The sequence below is a fragment of the Lontra canadensis genome, unplaced genomic scaffold, assembly GCF_010015895.1.
Source record: "Lontra canadensis isolate GAN:19392208 unplaced genomic scaffold, GSC_riverotter_1.0 scaffold24, whole genome shotgun sequence".
Lineage (NCBI taxonomy): Eukaryota > Metazoa > Chordata > Mammalia > Carnivora > Mustelidae > Lontra > Lontra canadensis.
In genome coordinates, this window is record NW_022631018.1 from 13,203,250 (window position 1) to 13,228,358 (window position 25,109).

General features: G+C 49.1%; 1 protein-coding gene across 1 annotated transcript in view; it reads right to left on the minus strand.

Moving 5' to 3' along the window:
• KIF26B (kinesin family member 26B) overlaps nucleotides 1-25,109 on the minus strand; it is a 414,161-nt gene that overhangs the window by 44,657 nt on the left and 344,395 nt on the right. The window contains exons 7-10 of the mRNA XM_032862876.1: nucleotides 24,873-24,966; nucleotides 23,647-23,909; nucleotides 21,072-21,255; nucleotides 7,163-7,322 (exon numbers count right to left, since the gene is read on the minus strand). Of these exons, the coding sequence (XP_032718767.1) occupies nucleotides 7,163-7,322; nucleotides 21,072-21,255; nucleotides 23,647-23,909; nucleotides 24,873-24,966 (701 nt within the window). The remainder of the gene's footprint in view (nucleotides 1-7,162; nucleotides 7,323-21,071; nucleotides 21,256-23,646; nucleotides 23,910-24,872; nucleotides 24,967-25,109) is intronic.

Genomic DNA, 25,109 nt, shown 5'->3' on the forward strand with positions numbered 1-25,109 from the left:
CCCAGAAATGCCTCCATGCACCTTCTAGAAATTTCCACCTCCTAGAAACTTGAGAGGGCCGGAAAGTCTGTCTCGTCGGCTGGCCGTGCCCAGCAGGGAACCCGGTCACCCTTTTCCTGCTGGAGCCCCCCACCCAGTGAGGCAGGTGAGGTGCTGGGTGGGGGGGGTCTCGGGTGCCCTGCAGCCCGAGAGAGCATCGCGGAACATGCAGCTTCTCCCATCAGTGGGCCGGTGGAAAGGCTCCGCATGCTGTCGGGCCGGAGCACAGAAATTAAGAAATCAAGAAAGACAAAATTAAGAAAGACAGAGGTCCTATGTCACTTCACAGGGATCACGGCGGCCGGAATACGAGTCCCACTGAGCGCCATTTAAGGAGGTCAACCCAAGCCCTGTTCTCCAACCTTCTACCTCGGGGTCTGCATGCAGATGCTGAGTGAGGAGGGTTTCACTCAGTCCCACACCCTTAGCTGGTATTTCTTTCTTTTTAAATAAAGATTTTATTTATTTATTTGACACAGAGAGCGAGATCACAAGTAGGCAGAGAGGCAGGGGGTGGGCAGAGAAGGCTCCCAACTGAGCAGAGAGCCCGATGTGGGGCTTGATCTCAGGACCCTAGAAACACGACTGAGCCACCCAGGTGCCCCTGGTACTTCTGATTCAGGTTCGATGGCGTGGGTGCCCTTCCCTCCTCCACCCTCCCCATCCCACTTTGCCCACCGCCACGAGGTTCTGGGAGTCCGCCTGCCCCCCGCCCCCGCCCCGTGGCCATCCCCAAGACGAGGAAGCGTGGACGCCGTCGCCCCTGCCCGCACTGCTGACCCCAGCCGGGCCCCCCCTTGGAGTTTCGCCTTCACTTCCCACCATCTTAGCGCATCGGCTCCTGCCGCCAGCCCTGACTGAGCGTGTCCCGGACACCGAGTGAGGAAGCAGCGTGGCACGGGGCGGGGGCAGCGAAGCAGGCGGTCACCCACCAGCTGTGCCAACGTGGCCAAGCCACTCAGCCTTCCTGTCTCCGGCTTCCCAGCTGCGGCTCGAGCGTGCTCAGTCGGGCCTGTGCCGTGTGGCCGTACCTGGGCTGAGCGATGCCGCTCGAGCATCTGGAGCAGTTTCCGAGGCACAGTCGGAGGACAAGGACGACGAGCCGTCATCCTCATGCTCCCAGGATGAAATGAGCCGAAGTCAGGGCTCATTCATGCCCCAGACTAACTACCCAGGATGTTGCCGGAGAACCAGAAAACAAGTATTGGAAACGACGCGCTGCTTCTCCCTGCGACCCGGCAAGTCCACATTTCAGAACCTCTGCCCCCTTGGAAAGATTGAAGAAAACGTTCCTGCCTTTCTATCTGCCCTTTTATTCGCTTCCTTGCATGGCACAAGAAAGGTCTGCCCGGCGAGGCTGGGCAGCTCCAGCCCAACGCTGTCTGTCTGTCCGTCTGTCTCTCTCTCCCTGCAACTCACACGTTCTCTCCTGCACATCAGCCACGGAGCTGACCGGGCACCTGACCGCCCTGCTGGCCCGATTCTGCCCGTGGGTGGGTCCTGGCATCTGGTCTGCGGAGGGACAGGGGACCTCCCTGCACTCTGCCAGGATTAAGCAGATAGACTGTTCCAGCTCCCAGTTGTACTCTTGTAACTATTTGCCAACTGGTTCAGAATCTGCAAGGAAGAGGGTTTTGTTCATAATCTCCGGGACCGAACGGAAAAGGAAGGAAACTGTTGGAAGAGCCAAGTGGGAAACGAGGACGTCTCCGTTTCTACCCAGTCCTCCGAGCACATGGCCCATCATCTAGTGGGGGTGAGCCACGGACGAGGGGGGAAACTGGCCTGAACAGAGTTTGTGAGCCAAGACAGTAGAGAAAGGACTGATGCTTGAACCTGGGGTTCGTGACCCAGCCGATTCCCAGACAGCCTCGTTTCTCCCCGAGTGACCTGTGTGACTGTATTTACTGGGAGTGGTGGCTAAACTCTTAAGAAAATAATATCAATCTCTGGAAATACCCATAATTGAATATGAAGATACCACTGGCCAGGGAAGTAAATGGAGCTAGGAGGGAAGAACAAAAGAAAGAATGTTCAAATCTCATAAAACAAAACAAGGGAAAGGAGGGGGGTCTACGTCCTGGTGATTTTTCCGGACCTGCTTTCTCTGCATCCTAACAGTCATTAAAATGTATAAAAATGAGTATTTTTTAAGCAGCAATCTAAGAATTACCATTGCTGTGGTTGCCTGGCAACCCGAGACTTTAGTTATTTTATTTCTAAACAGGGAATGCTATAAACTGGTATCCGGAGCTCGTGCAAATAGTTCTAAATTGATGTTCTCCCTGTAAATCAGGAGGAGATAATATGGCATTAATGTACATTTAAAGGTTGCTAAATATGCGTGTCTCTCTCACACACACACGCACGCACACGCTCACAGGAAGATTCTTACCAAGTTTCTGTTCTGTGCTATCGTCAGTAAACCTGGAGAACTATTATTCCTTTACATTTTTTTCCTGGAAAACACCTATGTAATTTCATACTAGGTGTAAATAATACACATCTGGACAAGCCTATCATCTCCTGCATGAACTGGGGAAATAATTTTGCAGGTAATACTGATCTATAACGCCCTTCCTGAGTTTCACGGACACTGAGTGGGTCTCCGGTTTAGGGAGAGCAGAAACTATCCAAGTGGCCACTGGGAGAAAACATTTCTCATGGCAGGGAAAAGGCAGGTCTGCCTTACACAGAGAAGCAAGTCCTGGAAAGGCCTCCCGAGTTCAGGCCTGGGGCCACGGGTGCCACCCCTGTGTTCCACACCCCTCACCCCCGACGGCTGTGAGAAGCAGCGTGGACATTCCGGGAAAGCTGCCTCTGCTTATGAAAAGTCATTTCTCCACAATCACGGACTTGATTTGGAGTTTCCAGGGCTGCTCGCTGGCCTGAACGAGCTGCTCTGATGCAGGAATGTTCTTAATGTGGCCTTGGTTCCCCACCCCACGAGGGCCTGAGGAGGAAAGGTGCTCCCATCCCACACCCTCATAGCGGGCTCCTTACTGCTTCTGTGGAGTAGAAGCCCCTCGACATGGCCCCCGTGATGGGGTTATCATGAGCTCCTACCTCCATCCCAACAGCTTGCCTCAGGCTCCCTGGTTGCCACCAACAGATTTGCCACCGAGAAGGGGAAAGCTCGGAAATGCCAAACAGGTCAGTGACTGACGTGAATAAACAAGGAGCGGGTCTTAGTTGGAACCATGGACCAAACCGTCGAAGCAGGGCATCGAGCATCCCGGCCTTCCTGGGGCTGCACGACAAGACAGGTCTCAAGCCGCCTTGGGAAGAGAGTCTCAGACACAGCACGAACGAGTCTCGGAATGATATTCTGTGACCTCTTGTTAAACAGAAACCAAGACATTATAAAATGTCTGGTCTTTGGAAACAGAGGACAAGCATCTTGTTGGCAAAACAAGCAAATAGGTCTTTTGGTCTTTTAAGGCAATTCTTTCTCCAAATGCAGTAACAGCTGTAAACGAAACTAGACGCTTCAGTATGGAGAGTAGGTCCCCTAAGGGTCTGTACCCCTCCTGGGACAACATCTAAAAGGGCCCCAAAATTCTCTCTCAAGAGACTGGGTGGTGGTTAGAATGTCTGAGTCCTTGGAAAGACCATGGTCCTGCAGATCAGTCGGGACACGAGAGCTAAGTTCCCACGGCCAGATCCTTGCAGTAACCCTTCCGGGGGCCAGATCCAGGGCTGTGTGTCTGCAATCCTGGGGTGTAGCATGGGAAATTGTTAATGCCTCAGCCTGTTTCTTTTCTCATCTATCAACTGGGGAAAACTCCTATTACGTTGGTGCCCAGGAAGGGGCGGGCAGGCAGGAATGGCAAATCCCTGAAATGAGCAACAGAGGGGAGTCGGATGCTCTGGACCGCCAGAGAGATCCCTAGACAGGACGTGCCCCAGAGTTGGAGAGTCACAGGTGCGGCCTGCTAGTGCAGACCTAAAGAGGGGGTGCTGGGGCCCTTGGTGGTCTCCAGGCCTCCCCTGCAAGCTCCTGTGAACTCCTGTGATTTATCACGCTTGGATCGGCTGGCAAGTCTGTGGCCAGAGCCATGCCCACCCGATGGCTCCAAAGCCAAGATCATCTGCAAAGTCAAAACCACTCAGGGCACCCCTGAGGTGCCCACAGGAGTGCCTGCAATGGGTAATGACTGCAAACCCCCATTCTAGCTTGCTCACAAGGACAAACAGAGAGGATGAAGAAGAAAAATGAGGACAGGTCACCTCCCCTCCGTGCTCATTTCAGTTAATTTCCCAGAAGCAGACACCAGGGATGCCCGCTGCAAGCTCCGAGCTGTCCAGGGTGACCGATGAAGGGGGGGGTTCTTTGGCTCTGGGAGGGAGGAGGACAAGGCATGTGGAGTTTGGTTTCCCTGGTGTTTGCTGCACATGAGCAAGAATGAGAGAAAGTGGCCAGGGCAGGAAACCTCCGCCCTCCCTCCTGGAAAAGATGAGGTCTGACTGGTGAGAGGTGTTTAGTGTGCTAACAAAACGCAGCATAATGTGGCTTTAGAGCCTTGACTGAATTGATAAAGGACACTCGAGCCCTCCCGCCCTGTGCTAAGGGCCCCATGCTGGGCGCGTCCCTGGCAGCTCAGAGATCACGAGGCCTGATGAGGCTGGCGGGGGCGGGGGTGGGGGGTGGTGGGGTTGGCTAAGTCGGCCGGGTGCTACCAAGGTCTCCAAGCCCTGGAAACTGAGGCAGTTTGATCCCGCCACCACCGGGCTTGGGGATTGGAGTAAATCTTTGCGTTCTTTTCCCAGACCGTGAAAGGGGAGAGCTTCTAGTTGGATGAATGCATCCGCAAAGGGGATCGGCAGACGCCAAAGACGGGCTATGTGTGGAGCTGAGGGGCGAGCCTAGCAAGGGCCTTTCAAGGCTCGAACACGAAGGCGGGCACGAGGGACTGAGGGCTGCTGGGCGCGTCACTGGTAAAGGAGTGTTCTGGGGAGGACGGCCAGGCCTCCATGTTTCCCGGCCCCGAGCAATGGGCAAGATCTCCAGGAGGGTCCTGACCGTGGCTCAAGTCTAGGTCTTGAGCAGACGCTGAGTGTTGGCTAAGTCTGTGCTGACTTCAGACATGCCAACAATGCAGTCATCACCCCACGGAGCTAGCACGGGAAGGAAGAAAGCTGGAGGTGAAGGAGACAGAGGTCTGCAGGGGATGGCGAATGGAGGTGTCACACTCTGTCACACTCTGTCAGCCCTCCCCAGGGAGCGGGTGTCTGGTCTTTGGGACTAGCTGATGCCACATATGTTTCATGCAACTGTCCTTCAACTACTAATAAAAACAATTCTCGAGGTTTCCCTGGATGTTTACAATGAAATGCAACCAGAACACAAAGGAAGTTACTTTGTCTGCAGTAAGAGTCATTTCACGGGCTTCCTTCCAGCCATCCCCTCCCTCCCAACCACCAGTTCAACAGATATTTACTGAAATCCTAAAAGCCCGTCACTCCACAGAAACAACGTGAGAGACCCAGAAGTAAAATATATAATCAGAGACCAAGAACGTGGGTTTTTGAATTTTTTTTTTACATTGTGACCTATTCTCACTTTAATAGGCACGGCTCCCTTTTTATGGACAGGGAGTCTGACTGAGGCCGGTATGCTTTCTTTCTAAGTCTGCAGCCCTGACAGGACCCGTCCAGATCTTTCTTTTTTTCCCTCTTCCCTTCCTTCCTCCCTTGTAACAACACCTTGAGTTTTTTCAGCTGCAGAAATGATACCGAATAAAACTTTATATAAGCCTACAACCTGAAATTTTTTCCTCAGAGGAAAGGGTCCTTCTAAGGGCTGGGAAAACCATTTCTGGGTTTATCCCACCAGGTCTCCAAATTTCAGGAGCTGAGACGCATGGGATTGCACCTGTCACTTAAAGTGCTGGAGTCCGCGTGCGAACCGTCCTCCCGGTGAAGGAAGTCACAGCTCGAGCAGAAGGGAAGGAGAAGGCAAGGACTCGTCCGAATCTCGCTCATTATAGAACAAATGGCCCGACTAGCTTTTCCTCCCACACAGCAGTGACTTAGATTTTGCCTGATTTTACAGATTTAAAAAAAAAAAAAAAAGACAACGTGTACCTTTGCTTCATCCTCGCGGCAACCCCACAGGTGTTCTTGCCACGATGTAGATGCGGGTAAGCCCCACCAGAGGATCATTACTCCTCCTTGGCTCCAGTATTCTAAATTTTACAAAAAACCTTCCACCCTTCTACCATTCTGAGTCTCATATCCTTGTGATGCAGAGAAGACACACAGCAGAAGCATCTGTTTACGGTGCGTGACGGTTCGGGGAGCTCGTGAGGGGAACAGCTGAACCTTGGCAAAGCCCCAAACAAGCAGGGAGCACCCAGCACCATCACCACATTGTTCAGTGGCAGAGCTGAGCTGAGTCGGGTGGTGGTGGTGAGGGGTGGCCCTGGGCTGGGTCATTCGTGGGCACGGATGACATAGCCAGGCGTTGGCCATTCCAGACACAGGAGCAGCTCTAAATTCATCCTCTTGGAGCATAATGGAAAGAAAGAAGGGATCTTGGGGGTAAACATCTGCATGGAGACGGTGGGTGGCGGTGGAGAGTTTTAGGAGCTCTCCTACGTAGGGTTGCCAGATAAAATACAGGATTCCTAAATGCTCATGCAACACTGAGGGCATACTTCCATTCAAAAAATTATTTGTTGCTTCTCTGAAATCCAAATCTTCCTGGGTATCCTGTATTTTTATTGGTTAAATAGGACAGCCCGACTCTTAATGAAAGGGCAGTTTGATCTTCCCGCCTTTGCCGTCATGCCCGTGAAGGGTCTGTGTGATGGCGGCAATGACCTACCAGTGGCAACCGTGATTGGAGACCCCAACCGAGATAACTTCCTATTCTTCCTGACTTGAGCAGCTGAAGTCAGGACTGGGGCAAATGGAAAGATTTTCACAACTTCTGAATTCGGAAGAGCATGGGATACACAATCGTTAGCAGAGGCTGCTTCAGGCAAAGAGCTAACAGTGCAGTCCAGACTGTCCCTCCATCGCGTGTGTCTTTCCCGAGATGTCACTGGACCGAGGGTCTCATGCCCAGCCCTGGCACGGTGTTACCCCAGCCCATGCGTCCAGTGGAGGGATCACTTACTTGTAGGGGATGTGTTTGCTGCCATTGACAAGAGCCAGGATGACGTTGCCCAGAGCAGACAGTGAGAGGCATAGCCCTGAGCCTCCTTCCCGGTTTTTGCTAAGAGCTTTCACACAGCTGCCAAGGTCGATGAGGTGCAGACGGCTGCGGCCTCCAGACACTGACACAGAGAAGACAAGAGAAGAGAGAGGTGGTTAGGTTCTGGCAAACGCTCATCTGTCCTTCAGGTAGCTCCTTAGGAAGCCAGAGGGAAGACTAGAAGGGGAAGGAAAAGGTCGACATTCGTGACTTAGTAGGAAATCCCAACAAAATCATGCTCGGTTGCGAACAATGTGGTCCTCTTGAATTCTGTCTGCCACACATCACCGACCTAAAACCTCCTGACGTTCATCCTATAAACGAATGAGTAATTCCCGTAGGTTGAATTGGAGGAGACCTCAGAGAAGGTAAATATCCCATGAGGAGGATAAGATTTGCACCTACGTGTTCTTTGGAGAGTAGAATTCTGAAACTGAGTTGCATCTGAAGAGCCCAGGGGTGATTATGTGCTTTGGTTGATCGTCACAGAGCTCCTGACGGAGAGCTCAGCCACCAATCGGGTTGACACCCCAATGTAAAAATCAGGAAGAAGTAACAACCAGGTGCAGAGACCGGGAAAGACCCACGTATTTGCCGAGTATCTAGCAAGTGCCGGGCACTGCACAAGCACCAGTCACATTCAGTTCCGCAGTAAAGCCGTGAGCTGAACGCCCCTTGTTCTTTGTAGAAATATAGACGAGAGAGCAGAAGTGCAGAAAAGTGAAGCCACTTGCTCACAAGGATTCTGCTTCTGGCCTAGATGATGTCACAGGGATGAAATCAATGGTCTAACCTAAAAACAAAATGTATAAAGCGACTGTTTCTAAGACACTAGACATCAGTGAAGGACCGTGATCCCTGGGAGGTGGGAAACAAACAAGGGGAGCACCGCCTGTGCCCAGCTTACTGCTCAGGGATGGGGAGCTCCCGGGGGATGCAGTGGACTACCAGAACGGAGGAGACAGACTGGAGACAGTCCGGGGAGACCAAGGTGGCAACAGCTGTCAGGACAGAGTACTGAACAGAAGAGAACGTGGGATTTGCAGAGATCCCCTCAAGTATTCAACAGAGTACTGGTCAGGACAGGCATGCGAGGGAACCACACAGCTGGGGAGTTAGCCACCCGGGAAGATTAGAGGTAACAGCACACAGCACTCACGCAAGGACAGGAATAATGCCTGTTTCCAACAGCCAGACTAGAAACCTCAAACTTCACCAGACATGGGGTAGGGGACCCAGAAGGGTCTCGCTTCTGTAGCAGGGAATGCTTTGCCTGAGACGAGCATAGCTCAGGTCCCACCTACCAAATCTTAAAAGCAAGACCAGAAAGGATTGAACTGTTTAGAAATAACTATAACCCAAAACAATGCTTAAGAATATTTATAAGACACAGAGCACCTGGGTGGCTCAGTCGTTAAGCATCCCAGGGTCCTGGGCTCGAGCCCTGCACCGGGCTCCCTGTTTGGCAGGAAGCCTGCTTCTCCCTCACCTACTCCCCCTGCACGTGTTCCCTCTCTTGCTGTGTTTCTCTGTCAAATAAATAAAATATTTTTTTTAAAATATATTTATAAAATACAAATATGTCCAGCATCCATCAAGAAGGCACACAAAGAAGAAAATGAGACTCATAATGAAAAGATAACTGAAACCAAACAGAACTGACTGATATTATTAGATAGTGATGGTGAAGGACATTAAAATGGCTAAGGCCGTATTGCAGGGGTGCCTGGGAGGCTACTTGGTTAAGTGTCTGCCTCTTGACTTTGGCTCAAGTTACGACCTCAGAGTCGTGAGATCAAGCCCTGCATCAGGCTCCACTGCTTGGGATTCTCTCTCTCTTCCTCTCCCTCTGCCCCATACCCTCGCTGCGCATGCATTCCCTCTCTCTCAAAAACAAAACAAAACAAAAACAAAAAAGTGAAAAACCCAGTTATGGCAATATTTCAAATGTTTAAAGACTTAAGTAGAGACATGGGATAATTAAAAAAGACAAGCTGCTTCTGTACCAAAAGGAAAGCTAGAGCTGAAAAATATACTTTATCAATGGCAGATCCCACCTCACAGCAGGGAAGCCTTGTAAATTTCAAGACAAAGTCACTGAAACTGTCCAAAATGAAGCAGAAAATTTAAAAATTAAAACACAAACAGAGGCGTGCCTGGGTGGCTCAGTGGGTTATGTCTCTGCCTTCAGCTCAGGTCATGATCCCAGGGTCCGGGGATCGAGCCCCACGTCGGGCTCTCTGCTCAGCGGGAAGCCTGCTTTCCCCCCTTTCTCTCTGGCTGCCTCTCTGCCTACTTGTGATCTCTGTCAAATAAATAAATAAAATCTTAAAAAAAAAAAAAAGACACAACAACCAAGACCTTCCCAAACTTGATAAAAAACTATAAACCCACAGATCCACGATGAGCCCCAAGCCCAAGAAACGTGAAGAAAACTATGCTAAGACTCATCATACTCAAACTGCTTAACACCAGGGATAATGAGAAAAACCTTAAAAGCAACCAGAGGAGGAAAATGGGTCCCATACAAAGGACCAAAGAAAAGGATGATGGCAGGTTTCTTGTTGGAACTGATACAAGTGAAAAGACTGTGAAGCAACATTTCTAAATGCCAACCTAGAATAATATATCCAACACAAGTATCATTCTCAGGCAAAGGGAAATAAAGACTCTTTCAGACTAAAAGAGCTGGAAGGATTCACCAAAGCAAACCCACAGAAGATATACACAAAGGAACGAGGAGCTCTAGAAATGATAACTATGCCAATAAATGTTTGCTTTCCCCCCTAGTATTTAAACCTCTTTGAAAGGTAACCAGCTACTAAAGCGAAACTAAGGCCATTGTCTTCTATGGGTTCTAACATATGCAAAATTCAGAAGTTCAAGGACAATAGCACGAAGATTAGAAGGGAGGAAATGGAGGCAGTGCACTGTAGGGTTCTTACTCCATTCATGAAGTCCTATAACATCTCTTGACAGCAGGCTGTAATACCAACTTAAAAAAAATAATAAGATTTTATTTATTCATTTGAGAGAGTGAGAAACAGGGAGAGCACAAGCAGGGGGAAAGGCAGAGAGAGGCAGAAGCAGATTCCCACTGAGCGGGGAGCCCGATGTGGGGCTCGATCCCAGGACCCCGAGATCATGACCTGAGCCAAAGACAGAGGCTTAACCGACTGAGGCGCCCCCAGACTGTAATAATTTAAAGGTTCATACTATAAACCCTAAAGAGATCAGTAAGTAGTGAAGAGTTGTAGCTAGGAAGCCAACAAAGGATCTAAAGTGAAATTCTTAAAAATATTCAGTAAATCCCAAAAAAGCAGATTTAAAAAAAAAAAAAAAGCAAAGGAAAAGAAAGAACAGGTAAGTTGGATAGAAATCCTAGTGAAAAATAAGAATTTGGACCAAACCGTGTCAATAATTACATGAAATGTAAATAGTCTGAACATTCTTATTTGAAAGGTAGAAATTGTGAGACCACACAAAAGAGCGAGCCCTTGCCATAGGCTGCCTATGAGAAACGCACTTCAAATATAAAGAAACAATCCATTAAAAGTGTAAGAGTGGGAAAGCCTGGACCATGCAAACAGTGCCCGTAAGAGAGCTGAAATGGTTATATCAATATTAAACAAAAGAAACTGAAGACAAAAAGTGTGAATAGAAGCAAATAGGAACATTTCATAAAGGCAATGATTCAGAGGTCCTAACAATCAAAAATATTTACGCATCTAGTAATAGACATTCAAATACTTGAAGCAAAACCTCATTGAACTCCAAGAATAAGCGAGTCCATAATTACAGTTATAGGTTTCAAATAACCCTTTCTCTAGAATTGATAAAACATGTAGACAGAAAACCAGTAAAGATGTCGAAGATTTGGAAAACACGGTCAACCAACTTGACATTTATAGAACACTCAACCCAACAACAGCAAAATATACATTCCTTTGAAATTCACATAAAACATTTCCCAAGGCAGACCATATTCTGGTCCATAAACCAAGTCTAAGTAAATCTTGAAGGATTCACATCAGAGTATGTTCTCTGACATGATGGAATTCAATCAGAAGTTGGCATGGAAAGAGGTCTGGAAAATTCTCAAATATTTTGAAACTCAACAGGACTGTTCCAAATAACCTATGGTCAAATAGGAAATCAAAATGGATGTTAGAAAGCATTTTTAAGTGAATGAAGATGTGTGAGAGTGCTGAAGAAGTACGGAGGAGGAAATTTACAGCATTAAACGCCGTAATTAGAAAACAGATGTCTCACAACAATGACCTCAGCTTCCACCTTAAGACATAAGAAAAAAATGAGCAAATTAAATAGCAGAAAGGAAAGAATGAACATACAAGCAGAAATCAATGGAATAGAAAAGTAAAAACAGTAGAGAAAAATCCATGAAGCCAAGAGCTGGTTCTTCAATAAATCTCTAGAATGATAAATCTCTTTGGCAAACCTTCTCTGATCAGGAAAGGAGGAGAGAAGACACGAATTACTAATGTCAGGAATGAGAGAGATGGCCTTGCTCCCATTTCTACAGATGTAAAGGGTAATAAGGAAACATCACACCAGTCAATTAGACAACTTGGAAGAATGGACAAAAGTTTTGAAAGATGTCAAGTCCCAAAGCTCCTTCAAAGGGTAATAGGTAAGATGAATAGATCTATGTCCGTTAAAGAAATAGGTTCTGTAGTTAACAATAATCAACAACCTTTTAACAGAGAATATTCCAATGTCATAAGACTTCACTGGTGAATTCAACCTAACACTTAAGAAATGATAATGTATAAGAATGGAAAAGAGGGCACCTGGGTGGCTTAGTGGGTTAAAGCCTCTGCCTTCAGCTCAGGTCATGATCCCAGGATCCTGGGATCAAGCCCCACACGGGGCTCTCTGCTCAGCAGGGAGCCTGCTTCCCCGTCTCTCTGCCTGTCTCTCTGCCTGCCTCTCTGCCTACTTGTGATCTCGCTCTGTGTCAAAGAAATAAATAAAATCTTAAAAAAATTAAAAAAAAATAAAAGAATGGAAAAGGCTATCCCAATTCCATACAAATTCTCCCTGAAAATTAAATAGGAGAGCATATTTCCAACTCATTCTATGAAGCCAGGATTTCCTTGATACCAAAAATAGACAAAGACATTACAAGGACAGAAAACCAAAGACCAATATCCCTCATGAACATGGGTACAAAATTGCTAAACAGAGAACCACATTAGGAAACTATCTAGGAGCATATAAGGAGGACTTTACACCATGAGTAAGTGGGATTTATCCCAGAAATGCAAGTTTGCCTCAGTAGATGCAGAAAAAATTTAACAGAAGTCAACATCTATTCCTGATTAAAATTCTCAGCAAAATACTGCTCAGAAGGCAGTATCCTCAGGTTGATAAGAGTTTCTGAAAAATCTACTGCTAACATCACACTTAATGGTAAAAGATCAAATGCCTTCCTTCTAAGATCAGGAATGAGAAAAGAATGTCCACTCGCACCATTTCTATTCAAGGTTGTTTTGGGGTTGTAGCCAGCACAGGAAATCAAGAAAACAGAAAAGGTACCCAGATTGATAAGCAAAGAGTCAAACAGTCTTTGTGGACTAACACGGTCATCGGCATAGAAAATCAAACAGAATCCACAAAAAAAAAGCTACTAGGATAAATAAAGAGAGCTTAGCAAGGTTGTAAGATACAAGACGAATGATGCGGGGCTTGATCCCAGGACCCTGGGATTGTGACCTGAGCTAAAGGCAGAAGCTTAACCCACTAAGCCACCCAGGCACCCCTGCATTTTTTTTTAAAAAGGCTCCATGCCTGAAAGGTGGGGCTTGAACTCACACCCCAGGATCGAGAGTCACACGCTCTACTAACTGAGCCAGCCAGGCTCCCCTGGATTTCTCGTATTTACAAACAATTAGAGATTGAAATTTTAAAATACCATTTGCAGGAGTGTCCCTACCCCTGCTTGTGCTCTCTAATAAAATCTTTCAAAAGAATTAAAATACCATTTATAATAGGATAAAAATACAAAATACTTCAGTGTAAATTGCACAGAAGACAGATCTATACACAGAGAACGATAGAGTATTGCTGAGAGATGTTCACGGAGACCTAAAAACTGGAGATAGACACTGCGTTTGGGAGTCAGAAGACTCAGCATCGTTGAGATGTGAATTCTGGCCAAATGGACCTACAGATTCAGCGTAAACTCTGTTAAAATCCCAGCAGTTTTTTGGTTTTTTTGTTTTGTTTTGTTTTGTTTTGTAGAAAATAATGCTGCAAAGTCAATTTAGAAGCCGACTCTAGAATTTATATGGAGATGCAAAGGACCTAGAATAGTCAAAACCACCTTTAAAAATAAAGAAAGAACTGGAAGGCTAGTAGTACAGTATCCAATTTCAAGGGCTGTTATAAAGCCACCAGAACCTAGGACAGTGTGGTCTTGGTGTAAAGCTAGATGAAGAGATCAATGGAGAAATGTAGAGAGTCCCAAAACAGAGCCACACAAATATGAACAAGGAATTTTTAACAAAGGTAATTTAGTAGAGAGAGAATAGTTTTTATAACAAATGGTACTGGAGCCGTTACACAGAGCTCAGGGCTGCAAGGCTGAGCCCCACATTGGGCTCCACACTCAGTGTGGGGTCTGCTTGAGATTCTCTCCCTCTCTCCCTGTGCCCCTCCCCGCCCCGCTCACATACGTGCTCTCTCTCCAGTTATATATATATATATATATAAGCTGCATGTTTTTTCCCATTATGTTAGGTTTTTCAGAAACATTTTTATCAGACTGAAGAACTTGTCTTCTACACACACACACACACACACACACACACGCAAAAAAAAACCCCTTTAATCCATACATTGCACAGTTTACAACAAAAATGAATCAAAGACCTAAATATAAAACCTAAAATTATAAAACTTCTAGAAGGAAGCATAGCGTGAAACCTTTCTGATCTTGGGTTGGGCAAAGATTGCTTAGCTATGAAGCCAAAAACGTGATTACAAGAGAACACACAGATAAGCTGGACGTTGTAAAAACTGACTGTTTCTGCTCTTTGAAATACATGGTTAAGAGAATAAAAAAGCACGCCACAGACTGGGAGAAAACGTTTGCAAAACATCTACCTGCTAAAGAACTTTTATCCTGAGCATATAGAAAACTCTCGAAGCTTAATTATAAGACAAAAACCATTTTAAAAAAGGCAAAAGACACGTTGGCCGAGAAATCTGGAGGGTGAGGGCTCTGTCCTTTATCTCGACTGTACAGACGTGTTCATGGACTTATACACAGACCGCAAAGCCAAATGTGTGGGTTGCTCTATCTCAAGTGTATCTTATTAAAGCTGTTTTGTTTCTTTAAATAAAGATTTTATTTATTTGAGAAAGAGCATGCGAGAGTGCACGAAGGAGGATCAGAAGGAGAGGGAGAAGCACGCTTCCTGCTGAGCAGGGGACCCCCCCGACCCCGCTCCCCAGGACCCTGAGATCATGACCTGAGCGGAAGGCAGGTGCTTAACCCACTGAGCTGCCCACATACCCCTGCTTTGTTCTCAACCAGGAAACCTGTCGTGACTGTCCTGTCAGAGGGCAGCTGGGCTTCCCCCTTTCAAGACCGATGCCCCCCCCCCATCCTATGCAATGTGGCTTTAGGCAGTTCCAGAGAGGCTGGGGACCCTGGGCTCTCTTTTTGCCCCGGCCCCACTCTCCGAGGGGAGTGCCCCCCTTCCCCGCACACAACCCCAGCTTCTAGATCAGCTCCCCACCGCCCCAATCCCCAGGCAGCAGCAGATCCTGGCTCCTCAGACCCCTGGATTCCCACTTCCCAGGGTGGCTCAAGTCCTCCTGCTTCTGGGACAGCTACTGTTCCCTCTGCTTCCCCTGCTCTGCGTGGAAGGCAAGCAGCAAAGGTAGACACACAAGTTTCCAGAAGCTGTTGCAGAAACTGTGACTTTTGGGGCAAGGCGGAAAAGGGGTTGGGGTGGGAAAGTAGATGCAGGGGGTGCGATGGGCCCGGGTCTAGGTCCTGGGGACGTAGGATGAGCCTGTGGCCAGTCCCTGGGTGTCCACAGATCTGTGGGCAGAGCCCACAGAAGCGTGGATACGGGAGGGCGAGTGTCTGCTCACATCACAGGATGGAAACATTTGGGAATGACTGTCCTAACCCTCACTTTGCGTCTACTGAGTCCCACCCTCAACGTCCACATCTAGGAGAAAGGGTGAGGAGTGTTGAGGGAAAGCCCAGCATTTCCATCCACAGGGGCCCAGTGACTCAGATACATTCATGGCCAAGAACTGTTCACATCAAGGATGCTACGTTTTCTTCCCCTTCCCCTCTCCCCGGGAAAAACCTCCATGAGGGAAGATACAACACGGAACGTCTCCTTTATCCCATTTCGTATCGCACAAGATCAGGTCACAGCAGCGCGCTAGGGAAATAGTTATTTTTAAAGCAAAATATCTGTTTTGCAACCTAATTACCTAGACAGGAGCAGCTCAGATCACCCACCTGTGCTGCAGATTAAAGGGCAAAGACAGGGACTGGCTGGGACTTTGAGACTCTAATAGGCCATTTGATGTAATGGAATAAAATGCACAACGTACACGGAGTAAAACAGGAGACAGAGAACAAAAGCACAGTTTAACCTGAGCTAACGTTATAAAACACCTATAATCAGGGCTGCGTGACTCAGAACGGGAGTCCCAGCCAGACCGTGGAAAATCGAGTCTATCCGCCCAACCCACTCAAGTTCAAGCAGCCGCGGAGTCCTGGATTCCTCGCCTGGGGCGTCCTCCGAGGGGGCAAGGTGAGTGCGCCCGGGCCACGTGCTACCGGCAAGGACGCGCGTCACTCCGGATGGCTGGCGAGAAAGTTCTGTCATCTGAGGACAGTCCGAGATTTCCAGGGTCGCAGCGTGGAGTGGACGGATCCCAGCGCCTTCTGCCCCCCTTCACTCGCGCTCTCCTGGGTATATGGCAAGTCTGGAGCTCGGCCAGACCCTCCCCACAGGAAGCAATCCTAATCTCCCCCCATTCCTGGGCCACCCTCCTAACTCCCGCTGGCCGAGGGCCCGGGAGGTGCCGGGACACGTTCGTCTCCTGATGGCACTTAACTCCTGCAACCATCCTGTAATGCGGGCATCGGTTCCATGGGGCAGACGAGGAAAACGAGGTTCCCAGGGGTTAAATAAATCACCGCCCCCCAAATAAATGAAAAAACAAATGGCCCAACATCTCCTGGAAAATTAACGCGGAAGCTAAGACGAAAAGCCACGGGTAACTGTAAAGCGAGTAGAAGGGCCTTTAACTCACTTTCTCACAGCTTCGCGGTTCCCAAACTTGGTTGTGCCTTGGAATCACCTTGGGAGCTAAGAAAACACGGGTGTCTGGCTCCTGCGCCGCGGCTCTCCAATTTAACCGGCCCGGAGTGCGCCACGGGCCCTGGGATTCACTGGAAAGTTCCCCAGGTGACTCTCGGTTGCGGCCAAATTTGGGAACGGCTGCCTCGCCGCGTGGCCCTCACCTGTGAGGTGTGTGGACCGATGGGATCCTCGTGGCCGGGGCGGGCTGTTTTCCCATTTGTCTGCGCTCCCTTGCTCCCCGCAGGTGAGCTGCGTACTTAATGCGTCAGCGGGGCTCCCTCCTAAACCCGGGGATGCTGCTTGTCATGGAAAAAACAGAAGCAAATCTTACGCAAACCAGTAAGATACGATCGTGTAAAGAGCTAGTGTTTCTTTAAGAGCTAAATTCAAGGCTTTGGAAAGATGAGATAAAAAGGAGTTCTTCTTCAAAAAGAGATGCTGAGGGGCCCCTGGGTGGCTCAGTTATGCAAGCGTCTGCCTTCGGCTCAGGTCATGATCACAGGGTCCTGGGAGCGAGCCCGGTGTCAGGCTCCCCGCTCAGCAGGGAGTCTGCTTCTCCCTCTCCCTCTGCCCCCCGACCCCACTCATGCTCCCTCTTTCAAATCAATAAAGAAAATCTTTAAAAAAATAAAAATAAATAAAATAAAAATAAAAGAGATGCTGAATTTGGTGGAAATGAGAAATTATAAAGCGGGAAAAAAAATGTAAGAAACGTCTTTGAGTTCTTGAATCATTTAGAAGAAATTTAAGAACCAGACTATTAATATGAGCATGGTTTATAAAAGCAGAACTTTAGGTTGCAAAGTCATTTCGAAGAGAAAAACCCATATCAGAGGATGAATAAATAAATAAATACCATTTGAGTATGTGTTTTGAAATATTACTGAAATAAATATTCATGAGATGAAACGTTCATGGTGCGAATGTACCATTTTACAGGATCCTCCCTTCGGACTAACTTTCTCAATTAACCATCTCCTGCTTGTGCTGCCCCAGAGGACTTCTCTGAACTCACACCACCTGCTGATGGGAAAGGTAACCGGATGGTCTTTCTCTTTCAGAAACGTCACTGAACGAGCTAACAGAGAAGCACGGATGTTTCGAAAACACAGCATACGTTCCGTTTGATTTCAACAGTGTGGACAGTCTCCTGAAAGACCCCTTCGTTCATGAGGAGAAGCTCTTGACTATTCGGGCCCTCGGGCTCTTTCCCAAGGCTGGAATTCCCACGGGGGCTCTCAGCCTTCACACATGAGCTTGGCAAAGCAGCAGAAGGCTCCAGAACTGTTGGAGGGTCGGCCCCACTAAGACTCCAAAAACTCCCTAAACCAGGGAAATATTTCAAGTGTAAGGCTATGTGTGAAACAGTAAATTTTCTCTCCTGGTTGGACATGTTTAAAACATTTTTGTCTGCCTCTTTATATGTGTGCATGTGTACACGTGTGTGCATGTAAAATACATACGTGTGTAAGATTCAGGTGCATGCACACACGTGGCAAGCTCTTCCCGAGAGAACTGTCTGAAACCCACCATCTAAGGCCACCAACGGCCCGTTGTTCACAACAGCAGACTCCGCTCTCTGCTTCCCTGCAGGGTAACTAATTAATAAACTTTCCTTTAATTGAGTTCTGCCTGCCAGGTCCACAGGGATTATTACTTATGTATAAGTAAACAAAAATTTCCATTTTAAACAACACTCTGAATCTCCTTATTATATCTTAAGCAGATATAAATTCAATGAAGTCAAGTGAGCCCTGGGCGGGGGGCCGGCTGTGCACATCGGAGCCTAGACTCCTCTCCTCCTGGGAAGCGGGAGCTGTGGCAGGCAGGTGATGTCCCCTGGTCTCCCTCCCCTTCCCCCTCCCCGACTTCTCATCTACAGATACATTAGAAAGTAACAAAAAGGGTTTTGGGGAGCCATTAATGGTACTTGCCTTTTCCTTTACCCTGAATTTATTATTTAAAAGCAATTTGCCTTCACGATATATAAACAGCAAGGAGGCGAATGGGATCTTAAATATTCCATAAGTGCCCAGACGTGCTGTGGAGTGACTTGGACAGGGCCCAGCCCACACCTCTGTGAGGCTCAATTTCTACTTCTTACAGTCAAAGTCATTTCATTAACTGTTTATTTTCAAGATTCCTCCCTACTTTCAGTTTCCAAATCAAGAGCAGAACCATGAAAAAAAAAAAAAGAAGAAAAACTGAATATAGTTGTTTTCAGCACAGTTTGAAACCTAGAAGGAGAACGAGATTACACTGTCCGCTGAGATCTCCCGCTCAGCGCCATTTGGAAGCAATTTGGCTGAAAATTCGTACCTTTTGCAAGTCACCCTCTGCTGAAAGTACAAGCGCCCACGGCAGGCTCTGATTATTAATATTGACTTAAAAGAAGAGAACAGCTTAAAAGAAATAAAGCTTAAATAAAATAAAAAAGCAAGCTTCAAAGAATAAAACATTTCTTAGACTCCCCCATTCATGACGCTAAGACACAATCCAAAAAAACAGTGCGTGCAGAATTGAAAGCCAGCCCCCAGACTGTTGGGGAGGGGGGATTCTGTGTCAAATTTTAAAAGTCTGGATCTTCTCATCCCTGTCCTAATCCCTTGTTTGCTTCTTTGAGAAAGTTTTTCTAAACGGAAATGCGGTACTCGGGTGTGAGCCCATCACTGGGAGTCAATTTCCTCTGGAAGTTTCCCATTCAAACTCTCTTGCTCACCCCGCAGTCAGACCTCCATGACCTTGGCTGGTTTAAGAGAGGTCCAGGCTGCTGCTGGCTGGCCACCCGGGGTACCCAGTGCCCCACCAGTGAGGCCAGTATCTCTAGACTCCTGGGCAGCCCCCAAGCCCGGGGCATATGGTGAGATCTCAGGCCTGGGGGTGGGAGGAGGGGTAGGGGCAAGTCTCCAGGCTCCGTCGAGAAAAATAAGCAAACAACCAGTACACACAACCATGTGGGTAAGTCTCCGATGCCTCAAGCCAGATGCAAGAAGCCAGACACAAAAGGTCACACGGGGAATATGGGATTCCATCTAGATGAGGTTCTGGATAAAGGCAAAACTAAAAGGACAAAAATCAGATCAGTGGTGGTCAGGGGCTCGAGGTGGGGGAGGGGAGCTTTCAATGCGGACAGCTTTGTTCTCTATCTGGATGGTGGTGGGGGATACCCAGCTATACAGATTTGCCAAAACGCATCTAACAACACACCAGCAGGGGAGGTTTTTCTGAATGTGAACTGGATTTCATGAAAACTGAATGAAAATAACAGTTAATGGCAGACAACTGGGCCAGCAGAGGCATTGAGACTGGGGAAGGGCAGAGCTTCCCCTGGGGGCCAGAGAAGGCCGGAGAGCTATTCCCAGGATACTGGCTTCCAGGTCTTCCACCAACAGGCAGAGAACTGGGAAGTCCGGCTCCTGATCCCGGTTGGACACCTAACTCAGAGCCCCACCGAGAATTAGGTTTGTTGATTGCCTCTGTGTTAGTCAATTAGCTTCACGATTTCCAGGCCCCTGGGTAAGTCTCCTAGCTTGGGGCTAATGTCCGTTTTCCTGGCACCCAGTGCCCCGAGGCAATCATTTTCAGGGAATACTGGGGGCTTACTGACTGTGTTTTGAAAGTTCTTAGAAGTAGACAATGAGAGAGTAGGGAACTGTCACCCAGCAGTCCAGGCCTGGGGCTCACAGGGGAGAAAGCCCAGCCAGGTCAACGGACCACGCGGCCCATGGTTCAGAATCCCACCCGAGACGCTCCTTAGAGTGTCAAGCCTACACGACTTGGCAGGCAATGGGTCGGGCGCCGCACCGAGGTCAGTGCTGGCTTTGTAGCCCAAAGGGGCCTGTGTACCCAGCACACTGGGGTCCCGGGGGTGCTGCTCATCATGGAGCAGGTCTGTGCCCCGGCCTTACAGAGAAATGTCACCGAGGCACAAAGGAAACCAGAACCTGGTTAGTTATCCCAAAGTCTGATTTATAGGCAATTTAGAAAAAAAATGCTTTTGTTTCTCCTGGGTCCACAGAGTGGACTCAAGCTCCTGACGAGTAACCCATCACCAGGGTGCCTGGGGTGTAAATATTGGACCTTCCTGGAGATCACCTGTAAAGTGTGTGCAAAAAAGATACAAGTCACCTGCTGTTTTTTCCGTTTAAAGTTTGTCCTTGCTCACCATCCCCTGGTAACTGCATTTGTCAATTATCCTCGCCAAGGAAAACCCTTTTCTCCTGGACAGTTCAAAGGAAACCACAGCCCAGGCTCTCTCATCGTCTGGAACTCCCAACCAGCAGACTCTGTACTGGTGCCATGGTACCCCGCTAAAAAAGGGTCAGGGGCGCTTGGCTGGCTTGTTCGATGGACTGAGGGGGAGAGGGGCTCAATCTCGGTGTCGTGAGTTCAAGCCCCACATCGGGCATTGCGGGGGGGGGGATGGCTGGCCCAGATGATGGGCTGGGCCTGGCCGTGCGTGCACTTACTTCCCCCTTTCCCGCTCTTCTCCATGCGGTACTGGTAGATGTGCAGGGTGAATAGCATGTGTGAGTTGCGGTGGTCGTCCTCGTCACAGTCCTGCTGGCTGCCCCGGCGCGAGGCGATGGCAGCGTCCAGGAAGAAGGCCGCCTTCTCGGCCGTGGGCGCCCGCAGCTCGCTCTGGTTCTGCAGCTGGAAGACACAAGCCAAGAGCTGAGGTCTCTGGTCCTCCGTTGTGCAGAGAAGCTGCATGCCTCTCGGAGGCCAGAGATCCTTCTAGAACAAGGGCCTGGACCCACGCGCAGCTGTCTGCTTCACAAACCCTTTGCCGAAAGGTAATACTGAGCATGCGTAGCGGATGAAAGCTAGTTTCAGCCATTGCACGGTTTCACAGCGAGTCTTAGCAGGTGTGAAGAGTGTGAGATTGTATCCGAGTGACCGGGAGAACAGGGGGCCCAGCCTGACCTCTGCAGAGCCCAGCAAACCCACGCCCTGGGCTATCCACCTACCTAAGAAAACCCAGAGGACACAACCGCATCCTGCTCTCAAAGACTAGAATGTTCGCAGACAGGCAGGTGGCACGATGGGAGCTCAGGCCAGACAGCACTGGCTCCCCCAAGAAGGAAAAGCCAACCTGGTTAGCTTGAGCTCCACTCCCCATTTCTCCAGTGACTTTAACCCACTTTTAGACTTACATGTACGAGCATAGTTTTAAGCAATATGTGAAATACCCAACATACTTGAATGTCTCATGTTGATTGTTTAAGGAATACCTATTTTTATCTTTAGTTTCTAAATTCACGATCATGGCATATTTAATCAATTAAGAAACCATTGTGAGCCGTGTGTCTAAATGGGTTAAAGCATCTGCCTTTAGCTCAGGTCATGATCTCAGGGTCCTTGGATCAAGCCCCACATTGGGCTCTATGCTCAGCAGGGAGCCTGCTTCTTCCTCTCTCTCTGCCTGCCTCTCTGCCTACTTGAGATCTCTGTCAAATAAATAAATAAAATCTTAAAAAAAAATTGGAGCAACACTACTTCTCGGGGGGAGAAAAGGAAACATCGGCTGTATTCAAACAAAGAGTCTGCCGTGTATGTCTCAGGGTCAGTACACATTCTTAGAATTTTCTATTTCTGACTCTGACTGCGCTATTATTCTGAACGGTGAGAGCTGGTCTGGGAGCCCGGCACCTTCAAAATCCTCAGACTTCGAAGAGAGACTGTTGTGTTCACTCTCCTGTACTTACTATGGCAGAAAAATAAGCTAAAGATTTTTTTGATTTTTCAGTAAGAGGAGTTAAAATAGCCTTAGCCTTCAGAGAACCAGATCCTTGGCCGATGTGGGACTTCCCAGGCAGAGTTTTTATAAAAGTGAATGGAGTTGTGAGTGATGAATCACTGAATTCTACTCCAGAAACCAATATTGCACTCTATGTTAACTAACAACATTTTAATTAAAAAAAAGTGAATGGAGGCTATAGCGTATCTGAACATCTAGGTAATTCTTGGAAAGGGAACAGAAGGCAGATGCCATTGGACTGAGCTTCTCAAAGTGCGGTCCCTGGACCAGCAGTATCAGAGTCACATGGGAACTTGTGAGACATATTTTGGGGGATCTATCCCAGTCCTACAGAGCCAGAACCTGCAGGGTCACGAGATCCCCAGTGACCCATACGCACACTGAAGTCTGAGGGGCTTTTTTTAGGCACCTGCATGTAATTTATGAGAAGTGGCAAGAGGGGATGCTGGAAAGGTAGGCAGGGGCAGGTCACGTGGGGCCGTGCAAATCAAGATGAGTTTTGCAACTGGAGGTCGGGGGAGATTCCTAACCGAAACGGAAGGATCTGAGGTGCTCGGAGCAGGGGTAGAACAAGGCCAAGTGTGAGTATCCTCACCTACGCCAAGAGATCCCACCTGCGATGAGGCAGGGGCTCATCAAAATGAACTTAATCTGAAAAAAATAAAAAAAATCTAGGAAATAAAGCCTGCTGGAGACGGAAAGAGCTGATTCTTCTGGACGGCAAGCAGGGAGCTCGGAGTCCTTCCTCCCCCTGCAGTCAGCCAGCGAGGGACAGGCCCACACGGCCGTCCTGTGTCACACCCTGCACAGGCGGACGGGAACTTCTCCGGGCTTCCACAGACCGAGCAATTATATCGTGGTGCTAATTAGAAAGTGGTTCTTAGTTTTTCCTATAGCGCTACTAAGCCGGCGGCAAAACCGGGGCCAGAAACATGGTTTATAGAGCCATAAACAGCCCCCTTAATGGCTGGAGCCCTTTGTGCAGAGCAGTAAATATTTCGGCTTGTTGTTTAAGCAAAAGAAACACTGGACTTCCCTTTTTGTCGAAAGGGGCGTAAGGAAAGTGAATTCCACCCCCGACCCCCACAATGGCTACAAGGATCGTGGCTCTTCACTGTCAGTCGGGTTCAAGGTACAAATATTTAGGTTGGGTGAGCGGATGGCTCAGCAGCTGTGGCCACACAGCTCCCAGCCACCTTAAAGTAAACGCTCGTGCGCCGGCCCCGCCTGAGGAGGCAGCCGCGGGGGGTCACGGGCCCGCACCCCGGCCGGGAGCTGCTCACCTGCGTGCCGCAGATGGGGTCCTCGCACAGGTACACGCCCGGGGACTGGCCGTCCTGCAGGCTGCCCGTGGCCACCTCGGCCAGCAGGTCCCGCAGGTTCTCTTCCTTGCCCCACACCTCCACGGCTGAGATCCGCACCGAGAACCGGGCCCCCGTCTTCTCCTTGCGCTCATTGATGAGCTTGAAGAGCCAAGAGATGGCACAGGGGATGATGCCGAGGTTCTGCATGGAATCGTCCTTGCCGATCATGGTGTAGGATTTCCCTGGGGGGAGCGAGGCAGGAAGGAACACAGTGTGAGCATGGGGAGGGGGAGGGGGGCATTCTATGAAGTGCGCCCCCTCCCCGCCCCCCACTGCCGAGAAGTTGGGGGAAGGAAGGAAGGAAAGGAAAAGGAGGGAAATACTAAGGGTTGAGGACCGCAACCACAAGGGCATGTCCTAGTACTAGGGATAAAGAATGTGAGCGGCCAGACCGGAGGACAGGATCTAAGCCTGGACGCGGCTCGAGGACAATCGCAGACACCAAGCGCTATCCGGCTGCCGCCCGTGTTACACGCGGAGGGAAGGCCGAGATCGTTCATCGCCGTAATGGTTCTTTTTATCACCGCCCAGATGAAACCCACAGCCTCGCAGTTTATATCCTTCCTCAAGTTAAATGCGGTGTATATTTTTATCGCAGGAGCAAATTCTATTAAAATCTGGATTGCTGCTTTGATCCCTTATCGAGAAGACCGAAGGTAGCTGAAATGAGCTTTCGGTCTCGGCACCTGAAGGGGGTCCAAGCATCCAGACCCTGTCCTTTCTTGCCTGGCTCAGCCTGGAGGCTGGGGACTGAGGCTGGCTGTCCAATGCCGTCCCCAGACGGGTCCTGACACGGTTCTGGGCTTGGCCTGGGGGCTGCTCCTGTGCCTTGTCCTAGGCTCCGTCCACCACTGTGAACCCCAGAGCCGCGGCTTGGCGTGCATCTCCCCTCCTGGTGGCTTTCTGGGCATGCCCCTGACCTGGACCAAGTGGGAGGGACCCTGCCACCCCGTTTCTAGAAGCCTGGGTCTCCACTTAAGATGAACACTACATTTCAAAAGTAGAAATAGTGAGTGGGGATTCTACAGTTGGGCACCTAAAGAAGACAACCTCCCCGTTCATCCGCAGGCTCTGGGGCGGGGACAGAAGACCAGACTGCGTGCCTGGGGATACACACGGCAGGAACAAGGACATCGCTCACTGACCCAGCTTGGCGTGGCCAAAACAGAACACGCAGCCGTCCGCCCCGTTGACCACAGACTGGATCACCTCTGCCACGGTTCCAGCACACACTTCAGCCTGGCAGAAACGAGAAGAGACACGTGTGGTAAGTGGGCCATTAGCGATGGGAACCAGAGCCCCCTTCCCTGGGACTCAGGTCTCGGGGTCACAGCCTTATAGGTGGGTCAGGCCGTAATGCCGTTCGGGAGTGCTCAAAACCC